Source organism: Macaca mulatta, chromosome 6, assembly GCF_049350105.2.
Source record: "Macaca mulatta isolate MMU2019108-1 chromosome 6, T2T-MMU8v2.0, whole genome shotgun sequence".
Taxonomy (NCBI): domain Eukaryota; kingdom Metazoa; phylum Chordata; class Mammalia; order Primates; family Cercopithecidae; genus Macaca; species Macaca mulatta.
Window position 1 is genome coordinate 36,152,059 of NC_133411.1, and position 24,659 is coordinate 36,176,717.

Sequence of the window (24,659 nt, forward strand, 5' to 3'; positions counted from 1 at the left end):
TACCTGCTTCCCACCATGTAACAGCAACCTCTTATATCCCATCATGGTTTTTCAAAGAGTTTTCATATACATTATTTCATCTGCAGTAGAGGAAACATCACTATCCTCACTTTGAGAATTTGGAAACCCAGAGAGTTAGGTAATTGGCTCTAGGTCACACAGCTAGAAACTGGCAGGACCTGGATTAGAACTCAGGTCTTGTCTTCTTCAGAGCTGTTTTTTTACACTCCTGAAATGAGGACAGAAGGCAGAAAGCACAGTGACAAGATTTTGCATTAATTGCATTAATTTTTCTGCATTAACTTTAATGCAAAATATTGCAAATAATTCAACAGCAGCACATAACACAGAATTTTCATTTTTCATGACAGCATTGCAAGAAGATTGCAATGGACTCTCCACCCTGTTGACAAACACCCCAGGCAATGAAAGAGAGCAGGATAGTCTCTTACTTACCATTCAGAAGGCAGGTGTTGAGAAAAAGTAGCAGAGTGAAAACAGTTGCAGATATCACATTTTCCTTCATGTTGGCTGCCTTCTCTTGCTACAGGAAATGTATCAGAGGTTCACTGGAAAAGAAGGTGTCAGGTAACTTTTGTGAAATGACAGTCTGGTCAGGCACATCCACCACTTTGTTCTGGGTGTTTGCAACTGATTGTTGCTCCTTGCTTAATGAGAATGACAAAATAGGAGGAAAGGAATGTAGGAAAATGTAACAGGGTCGGATGGTTTGGCACAGAAACATCAATTCACACACGCTGGGAAAAATTCCACCACCAGAGGTCCTCAGATGACAAGGTAGAGAGTTCAAGGGGAGTCAAGGCAGTCAGTTTCTTTGCACACACCCCAGAGAAAAATTGTTCTCTTACCACCCCATAGCCACCTAACAATATATCATCCATCTTACGTAACACAGATTGTATGTCCTACAGGAGAATCCTTCTATGAGGGCTCTTGCTCTGGTCCATTAGCCAAAAAAAGGTCCAGGCCGAAAAATCAGTACCCTTAGTACAATCTCATCCTAACCATGCTGATTCCACCAAACTAGGGAGGCTTTGAAGGTTCAAACTGAGAAGATTCTGGAAGTCTTCTGGGTTATATGCATTACCGCAAAGCGAACCACACAATGAACTCTAGTGAATCTCCACGTGGTTTCTTTCTCCTGTTTGGAAAGCCCCATAAACAAAAGATAATAAATTCTGGTAATAATTTAAATCCCTTGGGTTCAGAGTATTAAGTAAATTTTGAACCTGCAGGGGTTGGAGTTTGGAGCAATTTATTATTAGAATTATTATTGTTACCCTTGGGACAACTTTCAAAGCCTCTAAATGTCCTTCTAAGAAAAAGGAATTTTTAAAGACATTTGGAAAAAAGGCTCATTAGTCTTGTTGAACTTCAAACAACTCAGAAAACAATAGATTTGGTGAACTAAGTGTAAATTCTTAGAAATGCACGGCTTAAGTTTCTCTTTAAATTTTTATTGTTTTATTGGTTTTTTGTTGTTGTTGTTTTCTTTTCTTTTTTTTTTTTTTTTGAGATGGAGTGTTGCTCTGTTGCCCAGGCTGGAGTGCAGTGGCACGGTCTCAGTCACTGCAAGCTCCACCTTCCAGGTTCATGCCATTCTCCTGCCTCAGCCTCCCGAGTAGCACCTGTTGTTGTTTTAATCAAGGGAAGAACATTCAGGATCAAAGCTTCGCATCGTGGAACATTTGAAATGTCTGAATGTGTTTGATGAGCCCCTAAAAGACCAGCCGTTGCTACTGCTCCTTGCGGGACATACTCAGAAATGGAGAAACCATAGCAACAGTAGAGGTTTGGCCACCCAGGTACCATCAAGTAACTCTTTTATACTGAGGCTCCAGCTTCAATAAAGGATCCTGGTCCAGCAGTGGATCCTGTGAGGTGACCCGTATTTTGTTATTTTGGGGACCTTCTACCTGCTCCTGCAAGATTCCTTCCAAACAAATGCCCTCCCAGGGTGCACTTTCTAAATCACCCGCTCCATCTCACCCCTGAGGGTCATTTAATTAAAATCAAGTGGTTAAAGGCTTCTGATGGGTTTAAACTAATGCCTACCACTTCTGGAGCATCTGTTATGGGCAGGCACTGGGGAAAGTTAAGTACCTTAATCATGGAAATCTCATTTTGTTATCACAACAGTCCTGTGAGGGGGTACAGGTTTTAACAGATGAGCAAATGGAAGTACAGAGATTTAGTAGATTGTCAGTCACATGCCCATTTGGAGAAAGACATCTGGGAAACCTGAGAGCCACTGAGAGATCATCCTGACTTGTGGAAAGTCTGTGATGGGGGTGCAATTATTCCCCCTCTGTGGGAGAGATGGTGGCAACAACAGTCACTGATCCAAGGTGAGCAACATCAAGCCTTGGGTGAGTGTGGCATTCTGAGTAGGGTCAGGAGAGCCAGAGCCGAGAGAGCCCTTCTCAGCTACTACCCTACTTATGTCCAAGGACCTCAAATACTGTTGATCTCATGAATCCAGCCTCATCAGGTACATATAGCTCCAAATAGTTCTTTATCCTGTTGATCTGGTGATCTCAGCCTGGCTTAGAGATGAGATTCTACCCACTGGCTGAAGACTTCCTATAATATCCCTTTATTGAGACTTCCTTTCTCTTCTGGGCATTGCACTGACATGCTTAAGATCAACATGCTATAAATCAGACCTTCCTGGTGAGGTTGGGTGCTATCTAGAGAGCTTTGCCAAAGCACCGCTCCATGCATATTGCAAAAGAAACTCTGGGATGGCAAGCAGAGTGGGTCAGGCAGTGGTAGATATTAGATACTGTCATCTGCTTAAATGTTCTCATGTGCTACTACAGGATCAAAGAAACTCTCCTAAATAAAGGTTTCCTATAATAATGTCTTCAGGAAGTATTCTATGAATGAAAAAAACTTCCCTTTGGGATTTCCTGAGACACATCCTGGAATCTAGTTACTACCATGCACTTTCAAATGCCTGAAACCCCCATGCCAGGGAATTAGACATACTCACAGTGGTGTCATGGTTGTGTTTCAACAAGGATTTCCCAACTCATCCTGCATTTTCCTCCCAGGAAGGCAAACACAATGGGGGTAATTTAACCTTTAGAGAAAGACAATCACAACTTCTGACCCCTAAAGGGGCTATGCTAAATGTTAATTAACTCTAATCACACAAGGAGATGCTTCTCAGCACTAAGCACATCTCCTGTTGATCCACTGCCATTTTTTTTTTTTTTAATGGCTGGCAGACACTAAGCTGGAATAAATTAGGTGTTTGTCTCTCTGAGTCCACCCTGCATTGCACTCAAGATCTTGATCAAGGGCTGGCATGGCCCTTCTTATTCTCTCCCAATTGGGACTGGAACATCCAATGAGAGTCCTCATCTTTTTAAGATGTTATAGCAGCAAATGGCTCCAAATATTTGTAGTACAGTTAGCAAAAAGTCAGCCCCATACATCCGAGGGACTATCATCTTACGCTTCACTCCTCAGCAGCTCCTTGGTTGTGACTGAGGGTTAAAAATGCAAGTGATGATGAGCATTTTTTCATGTGTCTGTTGGCTGTATGAATGTCTTCTTTTGAGAACTGTCTGTTCATATCCTTTGCCCACTTTTCGATGGGGTTGTTTGTTTTTTTCTTGTAAATTTGTTTGAGTTCTTTGTAGGTTCTGGATATTAGCCCTTTGTCAGATGAGTAGATTGCAAAAATTTTCTCCCATTCTATAGGTTGCCTGTTCACTCTGATGGTAGTTTCTTTTGCTGTGCAGAAGCTCTTTAGTTTAATTAGATCCCATTTGTCAATTTTGGCTTTTGTTGCTGTTGCTTTTGGTGTTTTAGACATGAAGTCCTTGCCCATGCCTATGTCCTGAATGGTATTACCTAGGTTTTCTTCTAGGGTTTTTATGGTATTAGGTCTAACATTTAAGTCTCTAATCCATCTTGAATTAATTTTCGTATAAGGAGTAAGGAAAGGATCCAGTTTCAGCTTTCTACTTATGGCTAGCCAATTTTCCCAGCACCATTTATTAAATAGGGAATCCTTTCCCCATTTCTTGTTTTTCTGAGGTTTGTCAAAGATCAGATGGCTGTAGATGTGTGGTATTATTTCTGAGGACTCTGTTCTGTTCCATTGGTCTATATCTCTGTTTTGGAGAAATAGGAACACTTTTACACTGTTGGTGGGATTGTAAACTAGTTCAACCATTATGGAAAACAGTATGGCGATTCCTCAAGGATCTAGAACTAGAAGTACCATATGACCCAGCCATCCCATTACTGGGTATATACCCAAAGGATTATAAATCATGCTGCTATAAAGACACATGCACACGTATGTTTATTGCGGCACTATTCACAATAGCAAAGACTTGGAATCAACCCAAATGTCCATCAGTGACAGACTGGATTAAGAAAATGTGGCACATATACACCATGGAATACTATGCAGCCATAAAAAAGGATGAGTTTGTGTCCTTTGTAGGGACATGGATGCAGCTGGAAACCATCATTCTCAGCAAACTATCGCAAGAACAGAAAACCAAACACCGCATGTTCTCACTCATAGGTGGCAACTGAACAATGAGATCACTTGGACTCGGGAAGGGGAACATCACACACCGGGGCCTATCACGGGGAGGGGGGAGGGGGGAGGGATTGCATTGGGAGTTATACCTGATGTAAATGACGAGTTGATGGCTGCTGACGAGTTGATGGGTGCAGCACGCCAACATGGCACCGGTATACATATGTAACAAACCTGCACGTTATGTACATGTACCCTAGAACTTAAAGTATAAAAAAAAAAAAAAAGCAAGTGGTGGATCTGAGGAGCAGGTTTTTAGTAAGTTTGCAGCCCCTACACCTTGCCCATGGCTAGCTGCCTTGGTTTCCGCGCTTCCCAATCCTCAAAGACTCTTATCCTTATGATCCTCCCCTTAGCTTATTCAAATATGCCTTCCCACCAAGCTGTGGCCCACTGTGGTATGAACACCAAGAAAAGTTCCTTCTCCCTCGTGTTGCTCGGCGTCAATGTTGATCCTGTTTAGACCTTCTCTTTCCAAAAGCCTCTCTTCATTCTCCCTTCCATTAAGCCAAGTGTCTTCCACAGAGGCCCACGGTTGAGAAAAAGGCCCAGCAGCTTGTGCTTTTGAGAAACTAGAGCCAGTCTCCCCACATGGAAAATCGGGGCCACACTCCTATGGCCTGGGCTGACCGTACTATCCACATTAGGAGGGGAATGCCATAGGACAGGAGGAAATATAGCCTCATGAGAGTCAAAAATAAACCAGATCTGAGCTCCCAACATGCCACTCCCCACTGTCAACCCCTCGTTCTCTGCAATACCCTCTCTTAGACTTCACCTTTATGTTCTGAACAATGCATTGCCCAAGTCAATCCTGACTGCGAGCAATCTTAGCCCTACCATTCTGTGGAACTTACTTCCAAGACTGGTATCCGGTGATCCCCCTGAGTACAGTCCTCAACCTGTCCTGCCATATCTGTTGCCATAACCTTCTACTCAGGTTTTTGACTCAGTTTTCCTGACTCCCGAAATGGACCTATCATTAGGGTCCGGAAGTGGGCCCTGCCATCCCTGTTAGGCAGAGATTCTGAGGTTCTTTTTAGCTCTTGCAAACCCAGTTCCTGTATAATCAAGCAAGGCCCAATCCAACATTTGAATTTTGGACTATCATACATATGACATGCACAAATTGTAAGTACAGTCATGTGTCACATAATGACATTTCAGTTAATGATGGACCACATATATGGTGGTGGTCCCATAAGATTATAATGCTGTATGTTTACTGTTCTTTTTCTATGTTTCATTATATTTAGATACACAAACACTTACCATTCTGTAACAAGTGCCTACAGTATTCAGTTTTGTGACAGCTGTATAGGTTTGTAACCTGGGAGCAATCGGCTATGTCATCTAGCCTAGGTGTGTAGTAGGGTATACAGTCTAGATTTGTATAAGTACACTCTGTGATGGTGGCACAACAAACAATGAAATCTCCTGACATATTTCTCAGAACTTAGTCCTATCATTAAGTGACACTTATGACCGTATTCAGCTCAATGAAGTATCACAAAGAGAATATATCTATGTTACCACTAAGGACAAGAGATTGACCACCAATAGCACCCCAGAAATCCAACTTGCACCTCCTCCCAATCTCTACCTACTCCTTCCTGATAGAAACCATTCTTCCAACTTGTAACGGTACAGATTAATTTTACCTACCTTTGAACTTTATATAAATAGGATCATACGATATGCATTTTTTGAGAGTGTGTGTGTCTGGCTTCTTTCATTTCACATTGTTGTAGGATTCATCCTTGTTGTTACAGGTAGTTTTACATAATTGATTTTCATTTCATCTCATTCATTTACATTCATGTTATATTGAATGAAACACCATAACTTCATTCTACTGTTGATGGACATTTGAGTTGTTTCCAGGTTTTGGCAAACTTTGGGTTTTGCTGAGATTGATCAAAACTCGAATGGCAGGGAAGCCCTGCACATTTCATAATCACTGTGTGCTGCCCGCCATATCTCCTATCAACCTAAAGTAAATTTCAAGTGCCTTTTTTTTTTTTTTTGGTCCTAAAAAGGCAAAAAGTCTCATTTCTTGCAAACAAATTTTGAATACATTCGTCCATTGTTTTCAGTATTAGGCATTGTGTTAAGGGTTTCCTTCAGGGTCCTTGGCCCACTGGGTTTCCTTACCTGCCTTGTTCTACCTGGGTTAGATGGCCTGAGGCTAACATAACAGGAAGCAGATCCCACATCAGTCAGGTACCATTTGATTTCCAGGAGTTGGACTTTTTTTAATTTTTTTTTGTTTTTTTTTTTAGACAAGGTCTTGTTCTGTTGCCCAGGCTGGAGTGCAGTGGCATGATCACTGCTCACTGCAGCCTGGACCTCCCTGGGCTCAGGTGATTCTCCCACCTCAGCCTCCTGAGTAGCGGGGACTACAGGCACACACCACCAACACCCAGAGAATTTTTGTATATTCTGCAGTGACAGGGTTTCGCCATGTTGCCCAGGCTGGTCTCAAGCTCCTGAGCTCAGGCAATTTACCTGCCTTGGCCTCCCAAAGTGCTGTGATTATAGGCATGAACCACCACACGCAACAAGAAGTTGTTTTCTTTCCAGTACAGAATGCCAATACTTAATCTGGAAAATAAAGGACATAATGTGCTCAGGGCAGGAAGAGGAACAGTAGGGATTAGCTATTACATACCAGGCTAAAGATTAAGACTGTTATACAAGCTCTGCCCAATGTCAACAGTCAATGATTGTAGAATGAATAAATGAAGCCCAAAAGGTAAAAAAAACAGAACAAGATTCTAAGACATGGGACAAAACTCTGCACATAGGAAGAATGGTCCCGTGCTGGTATTTCAAACACTAGACTTTCAGCTGGCATAGTTTTCAGTATTTGACAAGGGAATCTAAAGAAGTTTTAAGGAGAACATGGCAGCCTCTCTTTCAGGAAGACATTGAAAGCTGGGGATATAGTTCCAAGAGAACCATGGCCCGCAGGTGGGGAGATGAAAGTTCCAGCTGTTCTTGCTCTGCCAATAAATATGTGCCCACAATGAATGTTTATCTGCCCATAGTCCAGGCAGCATATCTATGCATTTGTCTGTGAAAGTTCACAAGAGAACACTTGCTCGTGTGGTCATTCATTATTATTTTTTATCATCATCGTTATCCAGTTTACATTTTGCTGTTTCTTGAGCAGGTGTCCATCTTGTAGCCTGTTTTGAGGTACCCACTGGGGAAAACATCCAGAACTTTCCATCGTGAATTACTTTTACATAAGATGTTTATCACCTTACAATCTGGTAGTTTAGTCAGAACATCATGACTGGGTGAAAGTAATTAGAAATAGTATAGAGGCTGCTGTAAAGTGTTTATCTCTGATTCCAGATATTCCCCTGCCCCTCTCCTAGAAACCCCAAAGGTTCCACTGAGGAAAGAACTTCCTGAAGACTCTGCACTCTCTGAAGATCATCAAGATGAGCGTGTGTGTTGTGCATGGTGATGGCTACATTTAGTAAGAGGTGGATGATCAGCAGGGACAGGATTTGTCTAAACCAGACCTGACTTAGGCCTTGGACCATTCAGGAATGCCTAGGAAGAACCATCTCCTGGCTTCTAACCTAGTCAGGGCAAATTACTCCAATATGATATATGTGCCTTTGCACTGGAGTCACTTTAATAACACAGAACACCGATGCTTCCCCGTGGCTGGGAATATTGCTTCCAAATCTAATCACATTAACTCCACTCACTCACCACAGCTTCCTCATTCTAGCAACATCTTTTATCCCAGGGAGGCTTGTTTTTGAGCAATCTTTTTGGCTTAAAGGCAAGAATAGGAATTGGGTGAGTTTCACTTCCCCCCAGCCAGTGCACATGTAGGACAGATGGTGGAAAATCCACGTTGGCCTGATTTTCAGAGGAACTAGTGCCTCATGAGATCATCAATCAGTCACTAACAATCAAAAAACACCCATAAATCATACATTATGTTTTGCAGTTTACAGAACTGTTCTATAGACATCAGTGGTTTTTAATCCAGGAGTCCCATTACAGTCCAAGGAGTGTCTTAAAATTTCTTCCCCTCCCCTTTTTTTTTTTGTGACAGAGTCTTGTTCTGACGCCCAGGTGGGAGTGCAGTGACATGATTTCAGCTCACTGCAGTCTCTGCCTCCCAGGTTCAAGTGATTCTCGTGCCTCAGTCACCAGAGTAGCTGAGATTACAGAACTGCGCCACCACGCCCAGCTAATTTTTGTATTTTCAGTAGAGATGGGCTTTACCATGTTGGCCAGGATGGTCTTGAACTCCTGGTCTCAAGTGATCTGCCCACCTCAACCTCCCAAAGTGCTGGGATTATAGGCATGAGCCACTGTGCCTGGCCTTAAAATTTCTCATTCCTTTGTTTTGTCCCTGGACATTCTCACTAATTAGCTCAGAATTGAGCCCACTTGGAAGGACATGGGCATTTAAAAAAAACTTTCTAGAGGATTCTAAATTAAAGCTGGGGCTGAAAACCACTGACTTACATGCTATCACTTGACATGTAAATTTTCTGAGTCCTCTAAGGTAGCTTTCCTCCTGATAACGGCTGACTCAGCATGCTCCCCATAGAACACTTCCAATAGGAGGCAACTTTAGCTCAAAAGCCTCCCATGTTCTCAGACCTGTGTGCCAGTAAGATCAGCAAACCCTCATACGGAATACACTTATACACTTATAAATATATAAAAACATTTATAATATCACACGTGAAAGTTTGTATGTGACCCACTGCATGCCAGGCACTGTTTTGTTAACTTGCTTCACCCTCACAACAAGCCTGAGGTGAAGGTATGATGATTATTCCTAACAGATGAGGACACTGAGGCCCAGAGAGGGTCTGTGAGTTGTCCAAGGTCACACAGCTAGTGAGGTGCATATGGAGGAAGAGGAACTCAGGATTTGATCTCTGGGATCTGTGCTAACTATCACACTTCCAAAAGTGCAATGGCCAACCTTCAAGGAGCTCTGGAAGTACAAAATCCATGCTGACTGTGAGGAGTGGGGACAGGTCAGAGGACCTTGGGGTTGTAGCTTCTGAGTCCTCTAAGGCAGCCCTCCTCCTAATAATCACTCACTCAGCATGCTCCCTCAACCCAAAGGCAGCTCTGATGCTGAAGGCTGTGGGAACCAGGGATAGCTCTTCAACAGCAGTAGGTATTCCTGGGGCATCATGCCTGGGCACCACTGCCTACTTCAGAACAGATGTGTCAAAATCTTTGGAAAGGGGGGCCCTAGGAAGGGGCATTTTTAGCAAGAACTTAGATGACTTTCATCAAACTCAAGTTTTAGAGGCTGAGCTCAAGCTGAGAGGGGCAGGAAAGGAAGATGCAGCGGAGGAGGCAGAGTGGCATCCTCTCTACGGGAAATGTTGTATTTAGAACTTAGATAGAGGCATTGGGGGTGTGATCTGTTGGGTTATTGTCCACAACCATTGGCTTCCTCCCAGCCATAGGATTGCATATCCCTACCCACTGTCATGGGAGGTACTCGTGCGTTCTGTGAGAGGAGTACACATCCCACCTCAATCGCTTTGGACTTGGCCATGTGAAATCGCTTTGGACTTGGCCCATGGGACGTGAATGGTTGTGAGTTTTTTTTCCTGTGTTTAACCTGAAGCTTAAAGGCAACTGGATGGTTTGTCTTAGGTCTCCTTGCTCTTGTTCTCCACTGCCCTTAGGATGTCTCCACTGCCCTTAGGATGCCTTAGGATGTCACAGACACTATCTGTGTTTTAAAATGAGAAGACAGGTGGAACCCTGCTGAGCCCAGCTGAACCCAGCCAATTCTAGCAGAGCCACAGCCAGTCTGCCGCTGACTCAGTCCTTATGTAAAGTGAGTGAAGACTAAATGTTGTTGTAAGCCACAGAGATGTCACTGTTGTTTGTTATGAATTGCAAAACTAATACAGGGCAAGAGTAGGAGGAGGACATATGTTTTGCAAGACTTTAAACAAGATTATTTTTTCACAGATGCAGCTCTGTGTATGTTACATACGTGTGTGAATGTGCTGTTCATTCAAACACAAAATAACTTTACTCTGCCATAAAAAGTCACTACTGTATTCATAACAACTTTGTCTATTGTTATATTTTAATATCTAGAAACTCAAGCTTTGAAGGTGAGAAGGAAAATTAAAATAAAACATAAATTATTGGCATGCTGGTCCTGCTTATTTGTCTCAGGAAGAAGGGAACATCAGGAGTTAGAGAATCATGGGATTTTGGATCTCTAAGAGGCCCAAAGACTTGAAAGTTATCCTAATTCAACCCCTCACTTTAACACATGGGGAAACTGAGGCCTAGAAAAATGAAGTGCCTTGGCCAAATACCTTGTGGGAGAATCTTTGGAGCTTGAGGGTGGGCACAACTGAGAACACTGACAAGTTGAAGAAGAAAATCTCAAGAATGTTGCTAAATGTATTTTCCCACTCTGATTCCTGCTTTCCCTACCCTCTCAGTTAGAACCTTGGAATCCATTCATAGGAATAGTAAAAACATCAGGTGTCCATCAGAATTTGGTTTTCTTTTCCTTTCTGGCCACACAGTTAAAGTTACTTCATTGCTTCCCCTGTAGTTAGAGGAGGCTAGGTGATGAAGTGGTGGCCTCTGAAAGTGGGTAGAAATAACATACAGTAATGCACTGAATGACAAACTTTGTATACGATAGATTGCATATATGGTGGTGGTCCCGTAAGATGACAACGGAACTGAAAAATTCCTATTGCTTAGTGACGTCAGGGTCATTCTAACATCATAGCGTAATGCATTATGCCCATGTTTGTGGTGACACTGGTGTAAACAAATCTACTGTGCTGCTAGTCACATAAAAGTAGAGCACATACAATTATGTGCAGTACATAATACTTGATAATAACTATGTTACTGGTTTGTGTATTTACTATACTGTACTTTTTATTGTTATTTTACAGTGTACTCCTTCTACTATAAAAAAAAAGCTAATTGTAAAATACCCTCAGGCACGTCCTTCAGGAGGTATTCCAGAAGGCATTGTTGTCATGAGATGACAGCTCCATGCATGCTATTATCCTTGAACACCTTCAAGTGGGACAAGATGAAAGGTGAAAAATAGTGATAGGGATGATCCAGACACTATGTAGTCCTAGGCTAATGTGTTTGTGTCTTAGTTTTTAACAAAAAAGTTTAAAAAGTAAAACAAACAAAAAAAATTTAAAAATAGAAAAAAGTTTATAGTATAAGCATATAAAGAAGGAAAATGTTTCTGAACAGCTGAACAATGTGTTTGTGTTTTACGCCAAGTATTATTAAAAATAGTCAAGGCCAGGCGCGGTGGCTCACGCCTGTAATCCCAGCACTTTGGGAGGCCGAGGCAGGCAGATCATGAGGTCAGGAGTTCGAGACCAGCCTGGCCAACACGGTGAAACCCCGTCTCTACTAAAAGTGCAAAAAAAAAAAAAAAAAAAATTAGCTGGGCGTGGTGGTGGGTGCCTGTAATCCCAGCTACTTGGGAGGCTGGGGCAGGAGAATCATTTGAACCCGGTAGGCAGAGTTTGCAGTGAGCTGAGATTGTGCCATTGCAATCCAGCCTGGGTGACAGGGCGAGACTCTGTCTCAAAAAAAAAAAAAAAAAAAAGTCAAAGTAAGTTTAAGAAAGTTTATAAAGTTAAAAAGTTACAGCAAGCTAAGGTTAATTTGTTATTGAAGAAAAAATTTTTAAAAACAAATTTGGTGTAGCTTAAGTGTACAGTGTATACAAAGTCCACAGTAGTGTACATTAAGGTCCCAGGTCTTCACGTTCACTAACCACTCATTCACTGACTCACCCAAAGCAACTCCCAGTCCTGCAAGCTTTATTCATGGTAAGTACCCTATACAGGTGTACCATTGTTTTTAATCTTTTATACTGTGTTTTTACTGTACCTTTCCTATGTTTAGATACACAAATACTTACCATTGTGTTACAATTGCCTATAGTATTCGGTAAAGTAAAATGCCGTATAGGATTGTAGCCTAGGAACAATAGGCTATCCCATATAGCCTAGATGTGCAGCAGACTATCCCATCTAGGTTTGTGTAAGTACACTTGATGATATTAGAGCAACAAGATCACCTAAGGATGCATTTCTCAAAAAGTATCCCCATTGTCAAGCAATGCATGATTTTTATTTTTTTATTTTTTATTTTTTATTTTTTTTTGAGGCGGAGTCTCGCTCTGCCGCCCAGGTTGGAGTGCAGTGGCCGGATCTCAGCTCACTGCAAGCTCCGCCTCCCGGGTTCACGCCATTCTCCGGCCTCAGCCTCCCGAGTAGCTGGGACTACAGGCGCCCGCCACCTCGCCCGGCTAGTTTTTTGTATTTTTAGTAGAGATGGGGTTTCACCGTGTTAGCCAGGATGGTCTCGATCTCCTGACCTCGTGATCCGCCCGTCTCGGCCTCCCAAAGTGCTGGGATTACAGGCTTGAGCCACCGCGCCCGGCCTAAGCGATGCATGATTGTACTTCTAGCCTAGTCCTGGTCTTTAAAGCTTTTTACCTATTCCCCCCTCTATTTCTCTTTCCTCCATTACTGGCCTGAAGAAGATGAAATTGAGGACTTTGAGGTCCTAAAAGCTCAATACAGCCGATAGATAAAAGGCTCTTGAGTTCATGCTGACTCCCAGCAAACTGTCACATGGGTGAGAAATAAACCTTTGGTCATTGTGCTTTGAGATTAGAGGCCGGGTGGTATAATGGCTAGCCTTATTTAGTTAGGCAAATCTAGGGACAATCCAGAGACAACCTGTACAGCCTAGCGTAGACGGTAACTACTACATGTAACCAAGTAGAAGAGCAGTGATTAAGACGGAAGCCTCCAATGCCTGACCCACTGCCATTGTCCCACCTGGAATACCATCACCAAAGTCCCAGAACAATCTCAGTTTGGCTTTGTCTACATATTCAGCCCCCTACACTGTCACCTGTAAACATGTCTACAGGTGTTCAACAACACCTGTTGGGTGACTGACTATTTTTATAAGGTCATATAGAATGCACTCTTCTCATGTACAGATCCATGGAAAGAGCACTTGGCCTTGAGTTGTGCAACTCTTTTCCATTAATCAATAGGCTCTCCATATTACTAAGTGATGGGTTCTGAGACCTTCTTGATTCCTCCAATAACCTCTTTGTGTGCATTAATTTGAACTCAAGGGAAGATGGGTGACAAAGTCCACTGAGATGTGGCTGCAAGGTGGTTGGGCGAGTAGCTGAAGTGAATAAAAATTGCAATATCAGAAATCAAAGAAATGTGGAGACTGTCAAGAACTGGGACAACCTCCATTGCGAAATCTTCAACTAGCAAGGCAAAAATAATTCTCAGCCCATTCTTCCTTTTCCTTCATAAATGCACACAAATAAAACATATTTTTCTGGCATAATCATGTCTAAATATCTAAAACATACCCTTTCAGGAATGAAAACATATATATATATATTTATATATGTGTGTGTTATATATATACGTTTTATATATATGTTATATATATATTTATATATATATATATTTTTTTTCTCTTTGAGATGGAGTCTTGCTCTGTCATCCAGGCTGGAGTACAGTGGTGCAATCCCAGCTTGCTGCAACCTTCACCTCCCGGGTTCAAACAATTCTCCTGCCTCAGTCTCCAGAGTAGCTGAGATTATAGGTGCACGCCACGATGCCCAGCTAAATTTTTTGTTTTTTTAGTAGAGACAGGGTTTCACCATGTTGGCCAGGATGTTCTCCATCTCTTGACCTTGTGATCCGCCCACCTCGGCCTCCCAAAGTGCTGTGATTACAGGCGTGAGCCACCACGCCCAGCCAAACTTTTATATTTTAATCAATTGGGTGTACACTTCTGAAAAATGCGGCACTTCTCTGACTTCTTAATTGAAACTTTTTATGGAGTACTGGGTTCATTTATGAATATAAAAATTATGGTGTGATATGGTGGATATAGGATATGCTCAGCTGCTCCTACAGATCAAGGGCTTGTTGCCAAAATCAAATGCCTAGGACTTGAGCATTTTCAGTTTCTGAGTCTTCTTTTTATAGCCTCCTTCCCTCCCTTCATCCTTTTGCCCATCTCTCCTCTCTCCTTTCCTTTTTAATGTCTTTTACCCTTCCTTCCTTCCTTCCTTCCTTCCTTCCTTCCTTCCTTCCTTCCTTCCTTCCTTCCTTCCTTCCATCCTTCTTCCCTTCCCTTCCCTCCCCTTCTTTCTTTTCTCTTTCTTTCTTTCTTTCTTTCTTTCTTTCTTTCTTTCTTTCTTTCTTTCTTTCTTTCTTTCTTTCTTTCTTTCTTTCTTTCTTTCTTTCTTTCTTTCTTCTTTCTTCCTTCCTTCCTTTCTTCCTTTCTTCCTTTCTTCCTTTCTTCCCTTTCTTTCCTTTCTTTCCTTTCTTTCCTCTCTTTCTCTCTTTCTCTCTTTCTCTCTTTCCTTCTTTCTTTTTGACAGAGTCTTGCTCTGTTGCCCAGGTCGGAGTGCAGTGGCCCACTCTCCTGTCTTAGTCTCCTGAGTAGCTGGGACTACAGGCACGTACCATCATGCTCAGCTAATTTTTGTGTTTATAGTAGAGATGGGGTTTCACCATATTGGTCAAGCTGGTCTCGAACTCCTGACCTCAGGTGATCCACCTGCCTCGGCCTCCCAAAGTGCTGGGATTACAGGTGTGAGCTGCCATGCCCAACTTTTTTCTTTTTTAATGTCTTTTTCTTTACATTCAATTTAACAGCTAATAGTTCTCACTTTTGTTAGTTGACTCCCTTCTAGATGACTCAAGATAGTTTCTTCTAGCCCCTTCCACTCTATTGTTGCTTCTGATCTGATGTGAATTAAAAAGTCCAATAACTAAGTTTTAGAAAATTAAGGTGATTTCAAATAAGAATAACTAGGTTCTGAGTGATGACTGAAGGAATTTCCTATCAAACCTGTAGGTAAATAGATTTTGTTATATCTATTTTGTTCAAAAACCTATTTACCTTGCTTCCTAAATCTCATATATATTCCATGTAGTTAAGGTTGCTGGATAGGTGAGTTTTAAATAGTGACGCATTTCTGTGTCCCAAAGTAAGACTACTGAACTTAGAAAAATATGGTATACTATGCTTAACATCTTAAAAGGCAAGTGCTATTGTCAATTATAAAAAGCTCTCTCTATTTCTTAATAAGTCCTCCATGCCACTAGTGCATATCGGCAAAGGGTACAGCTAACTCCCCATTGGTTGCTAGGCTTCCTGGGCCAACGGAAGTAGAGTGGGCTTCTGCAATTGTCTGCACATTTGGCCACTAGGACATTCGCTTGGTAGATCCCAGTAAATCTTCACTGACTCACTGCTTTACAATAAAAAGAGCACCACTTTGTACAGCATATAATCAATGGTGTGTCTTCCAAACATTCCTCTCTGAAACCATTAATTTTTAAAAAAAGAGATTGGGAAGTCAAAACTCAAAATGTTAGTGAATTTCTCTTTATCTGTGTAAACACTCTTCTTAGTAGTTTACCCAAGATGGTTTTTCATCATTGGCCTAAAAAACATCCTATTGCCACATATCCATGCCTCTACACTCACTTTGGGACATAGAAATTATTATTACCATAAGAACAATAGAGTTTGGAAGAGAAGTTTGATGCTTTGCTTATACTCTCAATTATAGCAATTGCCAGTTTATTTGCAAGTCAAAATATAAATGGCTTGGGATGCTTTCATGGGTGTGCCTAAGCAGAGAGACTGACAAACACCTGAATGTATTTTTGAATGTCCTTGATTGCCTAAAAAATCCTATTATAATCTTTCCCTTTTTTTTTAAAAGCTCTATAAGTGCATGTGCCCAGGTGAACAGCAAAAGTGAGGCTCGCGGGTCAGTATGGGAAGAGCAGTAGATTGTGTTCACTTTCATATACTGTACAGTTCAAAAGAGGGGTTTCCTGCTTAGCACAAATGTTCTGAGAACACAGCAGCACTTAGCTCCTTACAGAATGAAGGATGAATAACCAGGCAGGACTGCCTCTAAACGGCAGCCTTCACTCTCACCCTCCACCCATGTACAGGGCACACTGAACTGGATGTCACTTGAGGTATCGATAAGAGCAAGGATAGGAATTCCATGATGGCCAAATAGGAACAGCTCCAGTCTACAGCTCCCAGCGTGAGCAATGTAGAAGATGGGTGACTTCTGCATTTCCAATAGAGGTACCAGGTTCATCTCACTGGGGCTTGCTGGACAGTGGGTGCAGCCCATGGAGTGTGAGCTGAAGCAGGGCACAGCATCGCCTCACTCAGGAAGTGCAAGGGGTTGGGGAATTCCCTTGCTGTGACAGACAGTACCTGGAAAACAGGGACACTCCCACTCTAATACTGCACTTTCCCAATGGTCTTAACAAATGGCACACCAGGAGATTATATCCCGCACCTGGTTTGGAGGGTCCTACGCCTACGGAGCCTCGCCCACTGCTAGCACAGCAGCCTGAGATCAAACTGCAAGGCAGCAGGGAGGCTAGGGGAGGGGTGTTCCACCATTGCTGAGGCTTGAGTAGGTAAAGAAAGTGCCTGGGAAGCTTGAACTAGGTGGTGCCCACCACAGCTCAAGGAGGCCTGCCTGCCTCTGTAAACTCCACTGATGGGGGCAGGGCATAGCTGAACAAAAGGCAGCAAAAACTTTTGCAGAACTAAATGTCCCTTCTAACAGCTTTGAAGAGAGTAGTGGTACTCCCAGCATGGAGTATGAGATCTGAGAACAGACAGACAGCCTCCTCAAGTGGGTCCCTGACCCCCAAGTAGCCTCACTGGGAGACACCTCCCAGCAGGGGTCAACTGATACCTCATCCAGCTGGGTGCCCCTCTGAGACGAAGCTTCCAGAGGAAGAATCAGGCAGCAAAATTTGCTGTTCTGCAATATTTGCTGTTCTGCAGTCTCCGCTGGTGATACCCAGGCAAACAGGGTCTAGAGTGGTCCTCCAGCAAACACCAACAGATCTTCAGCTGAGGGTCCTGACTGTTAGAAGGAAAACTCACAGACAGAAAGGACATCCACACCAAAATTCCATCTGTATGTCACCATCATCAAAGATGAAAGGTAGATAAAACCACAAAGATGGGGAGAAACCAGAGCAGAAAAGCTGAAAATTCTAAAAATCAGAGAGCCTCTTCTCCTCCAAAGGAATACAGCTCCTCGCCAGCAATGGAACAAAGCTGGATGGAGAAAGACTTTGACGAGTTGAGAGAAGTGGGCTTCAGATGATCGGTAATAACAAACTTCTCCGAGCTAAAGGAGAATGTGCAAACCCATTGCAAAGAAACTGAAAACCTTGAAAAAAGACTAGATGAATGGCTGACTAGAATAAACAGCATAGAGAAGACCTTAAATGACCTGATGGAGCTGAAACTGTGTCACAAGAACATGATGCAAGCAGAAGAAAATGATGCATGCACAAGATTCAGTAGCCAATTCAATCAAGTGGAAGAAAGGGTATCAGTGATTGAAGATCAAATGAACTAAATGAAGCAAGAAGAGAAGTTTAGAGAAAAAAGAGTAAAAATAAACAAACAAAGCCTCCAAGAAATATGGGACTATGTGAAAACACCAAATCTGCATCTGACTGGTGTACCTGAAAGTGATGGGGAGAATGAAACCAAGTTGGAAAACACTCTGCAGGTTATTATCCAGGAGAACTTCCCCAACTTAGCAAGGCAGGCCAACATTCAAATTCAGGAAATACAGAGAATGCCACAAAGGAACTCCTCGAGAAGAGCAACTCTAAGACACATAATTGTCAGATTCACCAAAGTTGAAATGAAGGAAAAAATATTAAGGGCAGCCAGAGAGAAAGATCAGGTTACCCACAAGGGGAAGCCCATCAGACTAACAGCAGATCTCTCGGCAGAAATTCTACAAGCCAGAAGAGAGTGGGGGCCAATATTCCACATTCTTAGAGAAAAGAATTTTCAACCCAGAATTTCATATCCAGCCAAACTAAGCTTCACAAGTGAAGAAGAAATAAAATCCTTTAGAGACAGGCAAATGCTTTGAGATTTTGTCACCACCAGGCCTGCCTTACAAGAACTCCTGAAGGAAACACTAAACATGGAAAGGAACAACTGGTACCAGCCACTGCAAAAACATGCCAAATTGTAAAGACCATTGATGCTAGGAAGGAACTGCATCAACTAACAAGCGAAATAATCAGCTAAAATCATAATGACAGGATCATATTCACACACAACAATATTAATCTTAAATGTAAATGGGCTAAATGCTCCAATTAAAAGACACAGACTGGCAAATTGGATAGAGAGTCAAGACCCATCGGTGTGCTGTATTCAGGAGACCTGTTTTACTTGCAGAGACACACATAGGCTCAAAATAAAGGGCTGGAGAAAGATCTACCAAGCAAACAAACAAAAACCAAAAAGCAGGGGTTGCAATCCTAGTCTCTAATAAAACAGACTTTAAACCAATAAAGATCAAAAGAGACAAAGAAGTCCATTACATAATGGTAAAGGGATCAATTCAACAAGAAGAGCTAACTATCTTAAATATATATGCACCCAATACAGGAGCACCCAGATTCATAAAGCAAGTCCTTAGAGACCTACAAAGAGACTTAGATTCCCACATAATAATAAGGGGAGACTTTAATACCCCGTTGTCAACATTAGATAGATCAACAAGACAGAAAGTTAACAAGGATATCCAGGACTTGAACTCAGCTCTGCACCAAGCGGACCTAATAGACACCTACAGAACTCTCCACCCCAAATCAACAGAATATACATTCTTCTCAGCAGCATGTTGCACTTATTCCATAATTGACCACATAGTTGGAAGTAAAGCACTCCTCAGCAAATGTACAAGAACAGAAATTATAACAAACTGTCTTTCAGACCACAGTGCAATCAAATTAGAACTCAGGATTAAGAAACTCACTCAAAACCACTGAACTGCATGGAAACTGAACAACCTGCTCCTGAATGACTACTGGGTACATAACGAAATGAAGGCAGAAATAAAGATATTCTTTGAAACCAATGAGAATAGACACAACGTACCAGAATCTCTGGGACACATTTAAAGCAGTGTGTAGAGGGAAATTTATAGCACTAAATGCCCACAAGAGAAAGCAGGAAAGATCTAAAGTTGACACCCTAACATCACAATTAAAAGAACTAGAGAAGCAAGAGCAAACACATTCAAATCTAGCAGAAGGCAAGAAATAACTAAGATCAGAGCAGAACGGAAGGAGATAGAGACACAAAAAACCCTTCAAAAAATCAATGAATCCAGAAGCTGGTTTTCTGAAATGATCAACAAAATTGACAGACCACTAGCAAGACTAATAAAGAAGAAAAGAAGAAAAATCAAACAGATCCAATAAAAAGTGATAAAGGTGATATCACCACCAACCCCACAGAAATACAAAATACCATCAGAGAATATATAAACACCTCTATGCAAATAAACTAGAAAATCTAGAAGAAATGGATAATTTCCTGGACACATACACTCTCCCAAGTCTCAGCCAGGAAGAAGTTGAATCCCTGAATAGACCAATAGCAGGCTCTGAAATTGAGGCAATAATTAATAGCCTACCAACCAAAAAAAGTCCAGGACCAGATGGATTCACAGCCGAATTCTACCAGAGGTACAAAGAGGAGCTGGTACCATTCCTTCTGAAACTACTCCAATCAACAGAAAAAGATGAGATACTCCCCAACTCATTTTATGAGGCCAGCATCATCCTGATACCAAAGCCTGGCAGCAGAGACACAACAAAACAAGACAATTTTAGACCAATATCCCTGATGAACACTGATGCAAAACTCCTCAATAAAATACTGGCAAATCAAATCAAGGAGGACATCAAAAAGTTTATCCACCAGGATCAAGTGGGCTTCATCCCTGGGATGCAAGGCTGGTTCAACATATGCAAATAAACATAATCCATCTTACAAACAGAACCAAGGATAAAACCCACATGATTATCTCAATAGCTGCAGAAAGGGCCTTTGACAAAATTCAACACCCCTTCAGGCTAAAAACTCTCAATAAACTAGGTATTGATGTTATGTATCTCAAAATAATAAGAGCTATTTATGACAAACCCACAGCCAATATCATACTGAATGGGCAAAAGCTGGAAGCATTCCCTTTGAAAACTGGCACAAGACAGGGATGCCCTCTCTCAGTGCTCCTACTCAACATAGTGTTGGAAGTTCTGGCCAGGGCAATCAGGAAGGAGAAAGAAATAAAGGGTATTCAATTAGGAAAAGAGAAAGTCAAGTCGTCCCTGTTTGTAGATGATATGATTGTATATTTAGAAAACCTCATCGTCTCAGCCCATAATCTCCTTAAGCTGATAAGCAACTTCAGCAAAGTCTCAGGATAAAAAATCAATGTGCAAAAATCACAAGCATTCCTATACACCAATAACAGACAAACAGAGAGCCAAATCATGAGTGAACTCCCATTCACAATTACTTCAAAGAGAATAAAATATCTAGGAATCCCACTTACAAGAGATGTGAAGGACCTCTTCAAGGAGAACTACAAACCACTGCTTAACGAAATAAAAGAGGACACAAACAAATGGAAGAACATTCAATGCTCATGGATAGGAAGAATTAATATCGTGAAAATGGCCATACTGCCCAAGGTAATTTACAGATTCATTGCCATCCCCATCAAGCTACCAATGACTTTCTTCACAGAATTGGAAAAAAACTACTTTAAAGTTCATATGGAACCAAAAAAGAGCCTGCATTGCCAAGACAATCCTAAGCCAAAAGAACAAAGCTGGAGGCATCATGCTACCTGACTTCAAACTATACTATAAGGCTACAGTAACTAAAACAGCATGGTTCTGGTACCAAAACAGAGATATACACCAATGGAACAGAACAGAGCCCTCAGAAATAATACCACACATCTACAAACATCTGATTTTTGACAAACCTAACAAAAACAAGAAATGGGGAAAGGAGGCCCTATTTAATAAATGGTGCTGGGAAAACTGACTAGCCATATGCAGAAAGCTGAAACTGGATCCGTCCCTTACACCTTATACAAAAATTAACTCAAGATGGATTAAAGACTTAAATGTTAGACCTAAAACCATAAAAACCCTAGAAGAAAACCTAGGCAATACCATTCAGGACATAGGCATGGGCAAGGACTTCATGACTAAAACATCAAAAGCAATGGCAAGAAAAGCCAAAATTGACAAATGGGATCTAATTAAACTAAAGATCTTCTGCACAGCAAAAGAAACTACCATCAGAGTGAACAGGCAACCTACAGAATGAGAGAAAATTTTTACAATCTACCCATCTGACAAAGGGCTAATATCCAGAATCTACAAAGAACTTAAACAAATTTACAAGAAAAAAACAAACAACCCCATCAAAAAGTGGGCAAAGGATATGAACAGACACTTCTCAAAAGAAGACATTTATGCAGCCAACAGACACATGAAAAAATGCTCATATCAACACTGGTCATCAGAGAAATGCAAATCAAAACCACAATGAGATACCATCTCACACCAGTTAAAATGGCAATCATTAAAAAGTCAAGAAACCACAGGTGCTGGAGAGGATGTGGAGAAATAGGAACTGTTTTACACTGTTAGTGAGACTATAAACTAGTTCACCCATTGTGGAAGACAGTGTGGCGATTCATCAAGGATCTAGAACTAGAAATACCATTTGACCCAGCCATCCCATACTGGGGATATACCCAAAGGATTATAAATAATGCTGCTATAAAGACACATGCACACATATATTTATTGCAGCACTATTCACAATAGCAGACTTGGAACCAACCCAAATGTCCATCAATGATAGACTGGATTAAGAAAATGTGGCACATATACACCATGGAATACTATGCAGCCCTAAAAAAGGATGAGTTCATGTCCTTTGTAGGGACATGGATGAAGCTGGAAACCATCATTCTGAGCCAACTATCACAAGGACAGAAAACCAAACACCGCATGTTCTCACTCATAGGTAGGAATTGAACAATGAGAACACTTGGACGCAGGATGGGGAACATCACACACCGGGGCCTGTTGTGGGATGGGGGAGGGGGAAGGAATAACGTTAGAGATATACCTAATGTAAACGACGAGTTAATGGGTGCCAACATGGCATGTGCCAACATGGAACATGTATACATATGTAACAAACCTGCACTTTGTGCCCATGTACCTTAGAACTTAAAGTATAATAATAATAAAAAAAGAGCAAGCGTATTGTGAGTAGACGGGGGTGAGGGGCTCTATAGCACATTTCATAGGAGACACTTGTCAAAATTCCTTATTAGGCATCTCTGTCTTTGCCCTCAAAGTTCCTCCCCTATCAGTTTCCATATTCCCCTTTATCTTTCCTCACACCTCTCTAAAATCCCCTCTAAAATAATATAAAAACAAAATAAAATTCTCTCTATAGTCCCAAGCAATCCTGTAATCAGCATCAGCTTGCGTATCTCACTCACCAAATGGCAGACTGATTTCTAGAGACATGGTAACCATCTAGTGTTCCTCAAAGTCAACCCCATGGGGTATGTTAGCCTTCCCACCATGTGGCTTATTAAAGTCTTTTTCCCACAAAAGTGGCTGTCCTTCTATGCAGGAATATAGCTGCCAGGAAAATGTGATTTCTCCACATTGCTTCAGAAACAATAGGAATTGCCACATTGTCCCCCAACAGAAAGCTGGCTGCTCTCACGCTCAGTTTCAGATTACCCTCCTTCAGGCATGGACATCCATGGGTTTTCCAAAGCTGGGTCATGCCCTGTCTACAAAACACCCAGAACCTGACCTTACCATAGCACTGATAACGAAACTTGACCTATCTTTCTCTGCACCCCCACCCCATCCCAGGCTAGAAGCTCATTGCTCTGTGTGTGTTTTTTTCATATCTCCCACGCTTAATGCAAAACTGGAAACATAGAAGGTATTCAATAAATGGTTCTGAATAAATAAAATATATGTGGTATGGTTGTATTTAGAGGGCAGTTGGTAAGAATTTTATGCTCTAAAGAGCTGTTAATCACTGGAATATGTGATTGAGGGAGGTAATGCCTTTTCCATCTTGGATGGTTTAAAAATTTATAATAATTGCAACATATATTTTAATACAGTTTTAGTTTTCAAAGTATTTTCAATAAAATATTTTATTTAATTATCTTTCCCACCCCGTGAGATTTCAGGATGGTAATATTGAGTTTGTAAACCTTCTGGCTACTAGATGGTAGAGGTGGGACAGACGTTTTATCTTTTGAATATAAATTGGTGTATCCTTTTAGGGTAATATATTTTAAAAGCCTTAAGAATGTAGATACACTTTGAATTACAAAATAGGCTTCTAGAAATTTATCCCAAATGAACAGAAAAAAAAATTTCTGTACAAAGAGAATATCACCCTCCTACTTCTAGAATCCAATATTCTGTTTTCATCTTGGTATTTATAAAAACAGAATCATGAGGAATAGATCTAAATATCAAATCATAAGGGATTGTTTACCTAGATCATGTTATCGTCATATCATGAAATATTATTTAATCTTTAAAGTAATGTGATGAACCAATGATATAGAAATATGGAAAAAGTAAAAAAGAAACTGAATACAGAAAGTGGATGTGTTTGATCCCAATCTAATATACATATCTCTATATGTGCACAGAAGAAAGACTGGAAATATATATTGGAAGTAGTTGTTTCTGGGAGGATGATTCTAAAATAAAATGTGATTACTCTTGTAATAAAATAAAAAGCTATTACTATCGTAATTGAGGAGGAAAATCCCAATAAAAATTTTTAACACCACAAAAACAACTCCCTAATGAAAACCTGGCATTTAGTGGTGCAAATACATGGAAAAGCTCTCCCCTAGGTTAGAAGATAGAAATTACTTGTATGCTTGTGGCAAAATTTTCAGCAGTTGCTGACAGACGACCTCCCTGTGCTAATCAGGGTGAATGACTGAGCCTGTGCCCTGCTTCTCAGCCTGTGTTGAAATGATTTAAAAAACTTTTGATGCTCATGGCCTGCTCACTGGTTT

The 24,659-nt window shown here is 41.3% G+C and overlaps 1 protein-coding gene and 1 long non-coding RNA gene across 4 annotated transcripts in view; one reads left to right on the forward strand and one right to left on the reverse strand.

Annotated features, from left to right (window-relative positions):
* LOC144341392 (uncharacterized) overlaps positions 1-10,764 on the forward strand; it is a 50,412-nt gene extending 39,648 nt beyond the window's left edge. The window contains exon 3 of the long non-coding RNA XR_013418298.1: positions 7,975-10,764. This is a non-coding gene — a long non-coding RNA (uncharacterized LOC144341392). The remainder of the gene's footprint in view (positions 1-7,974) is intronic.
* The window catches only part of PRLR (prolactin receptor), a 161,859-nt gene that overhangs the window by 23,621 nt on the left and 113,579 nt on the right, over positions 1-24,659 (reverse strand). For all 3 annotated transcript variants that reach the window (XM_001092241.5, XM_015139842.3, XM_015139841.3), the window contains one exon: positions 457-569. In XM_001092241.5, coding sequence (XP_001092241.4) covers positions 457-526 — 70 coding nt within the window. In that variant the 5' untranslated portion in view covers positions 527-569. The remainder of the gene's footprint in view (positions 1-456; positions 570-24,659) is intronic.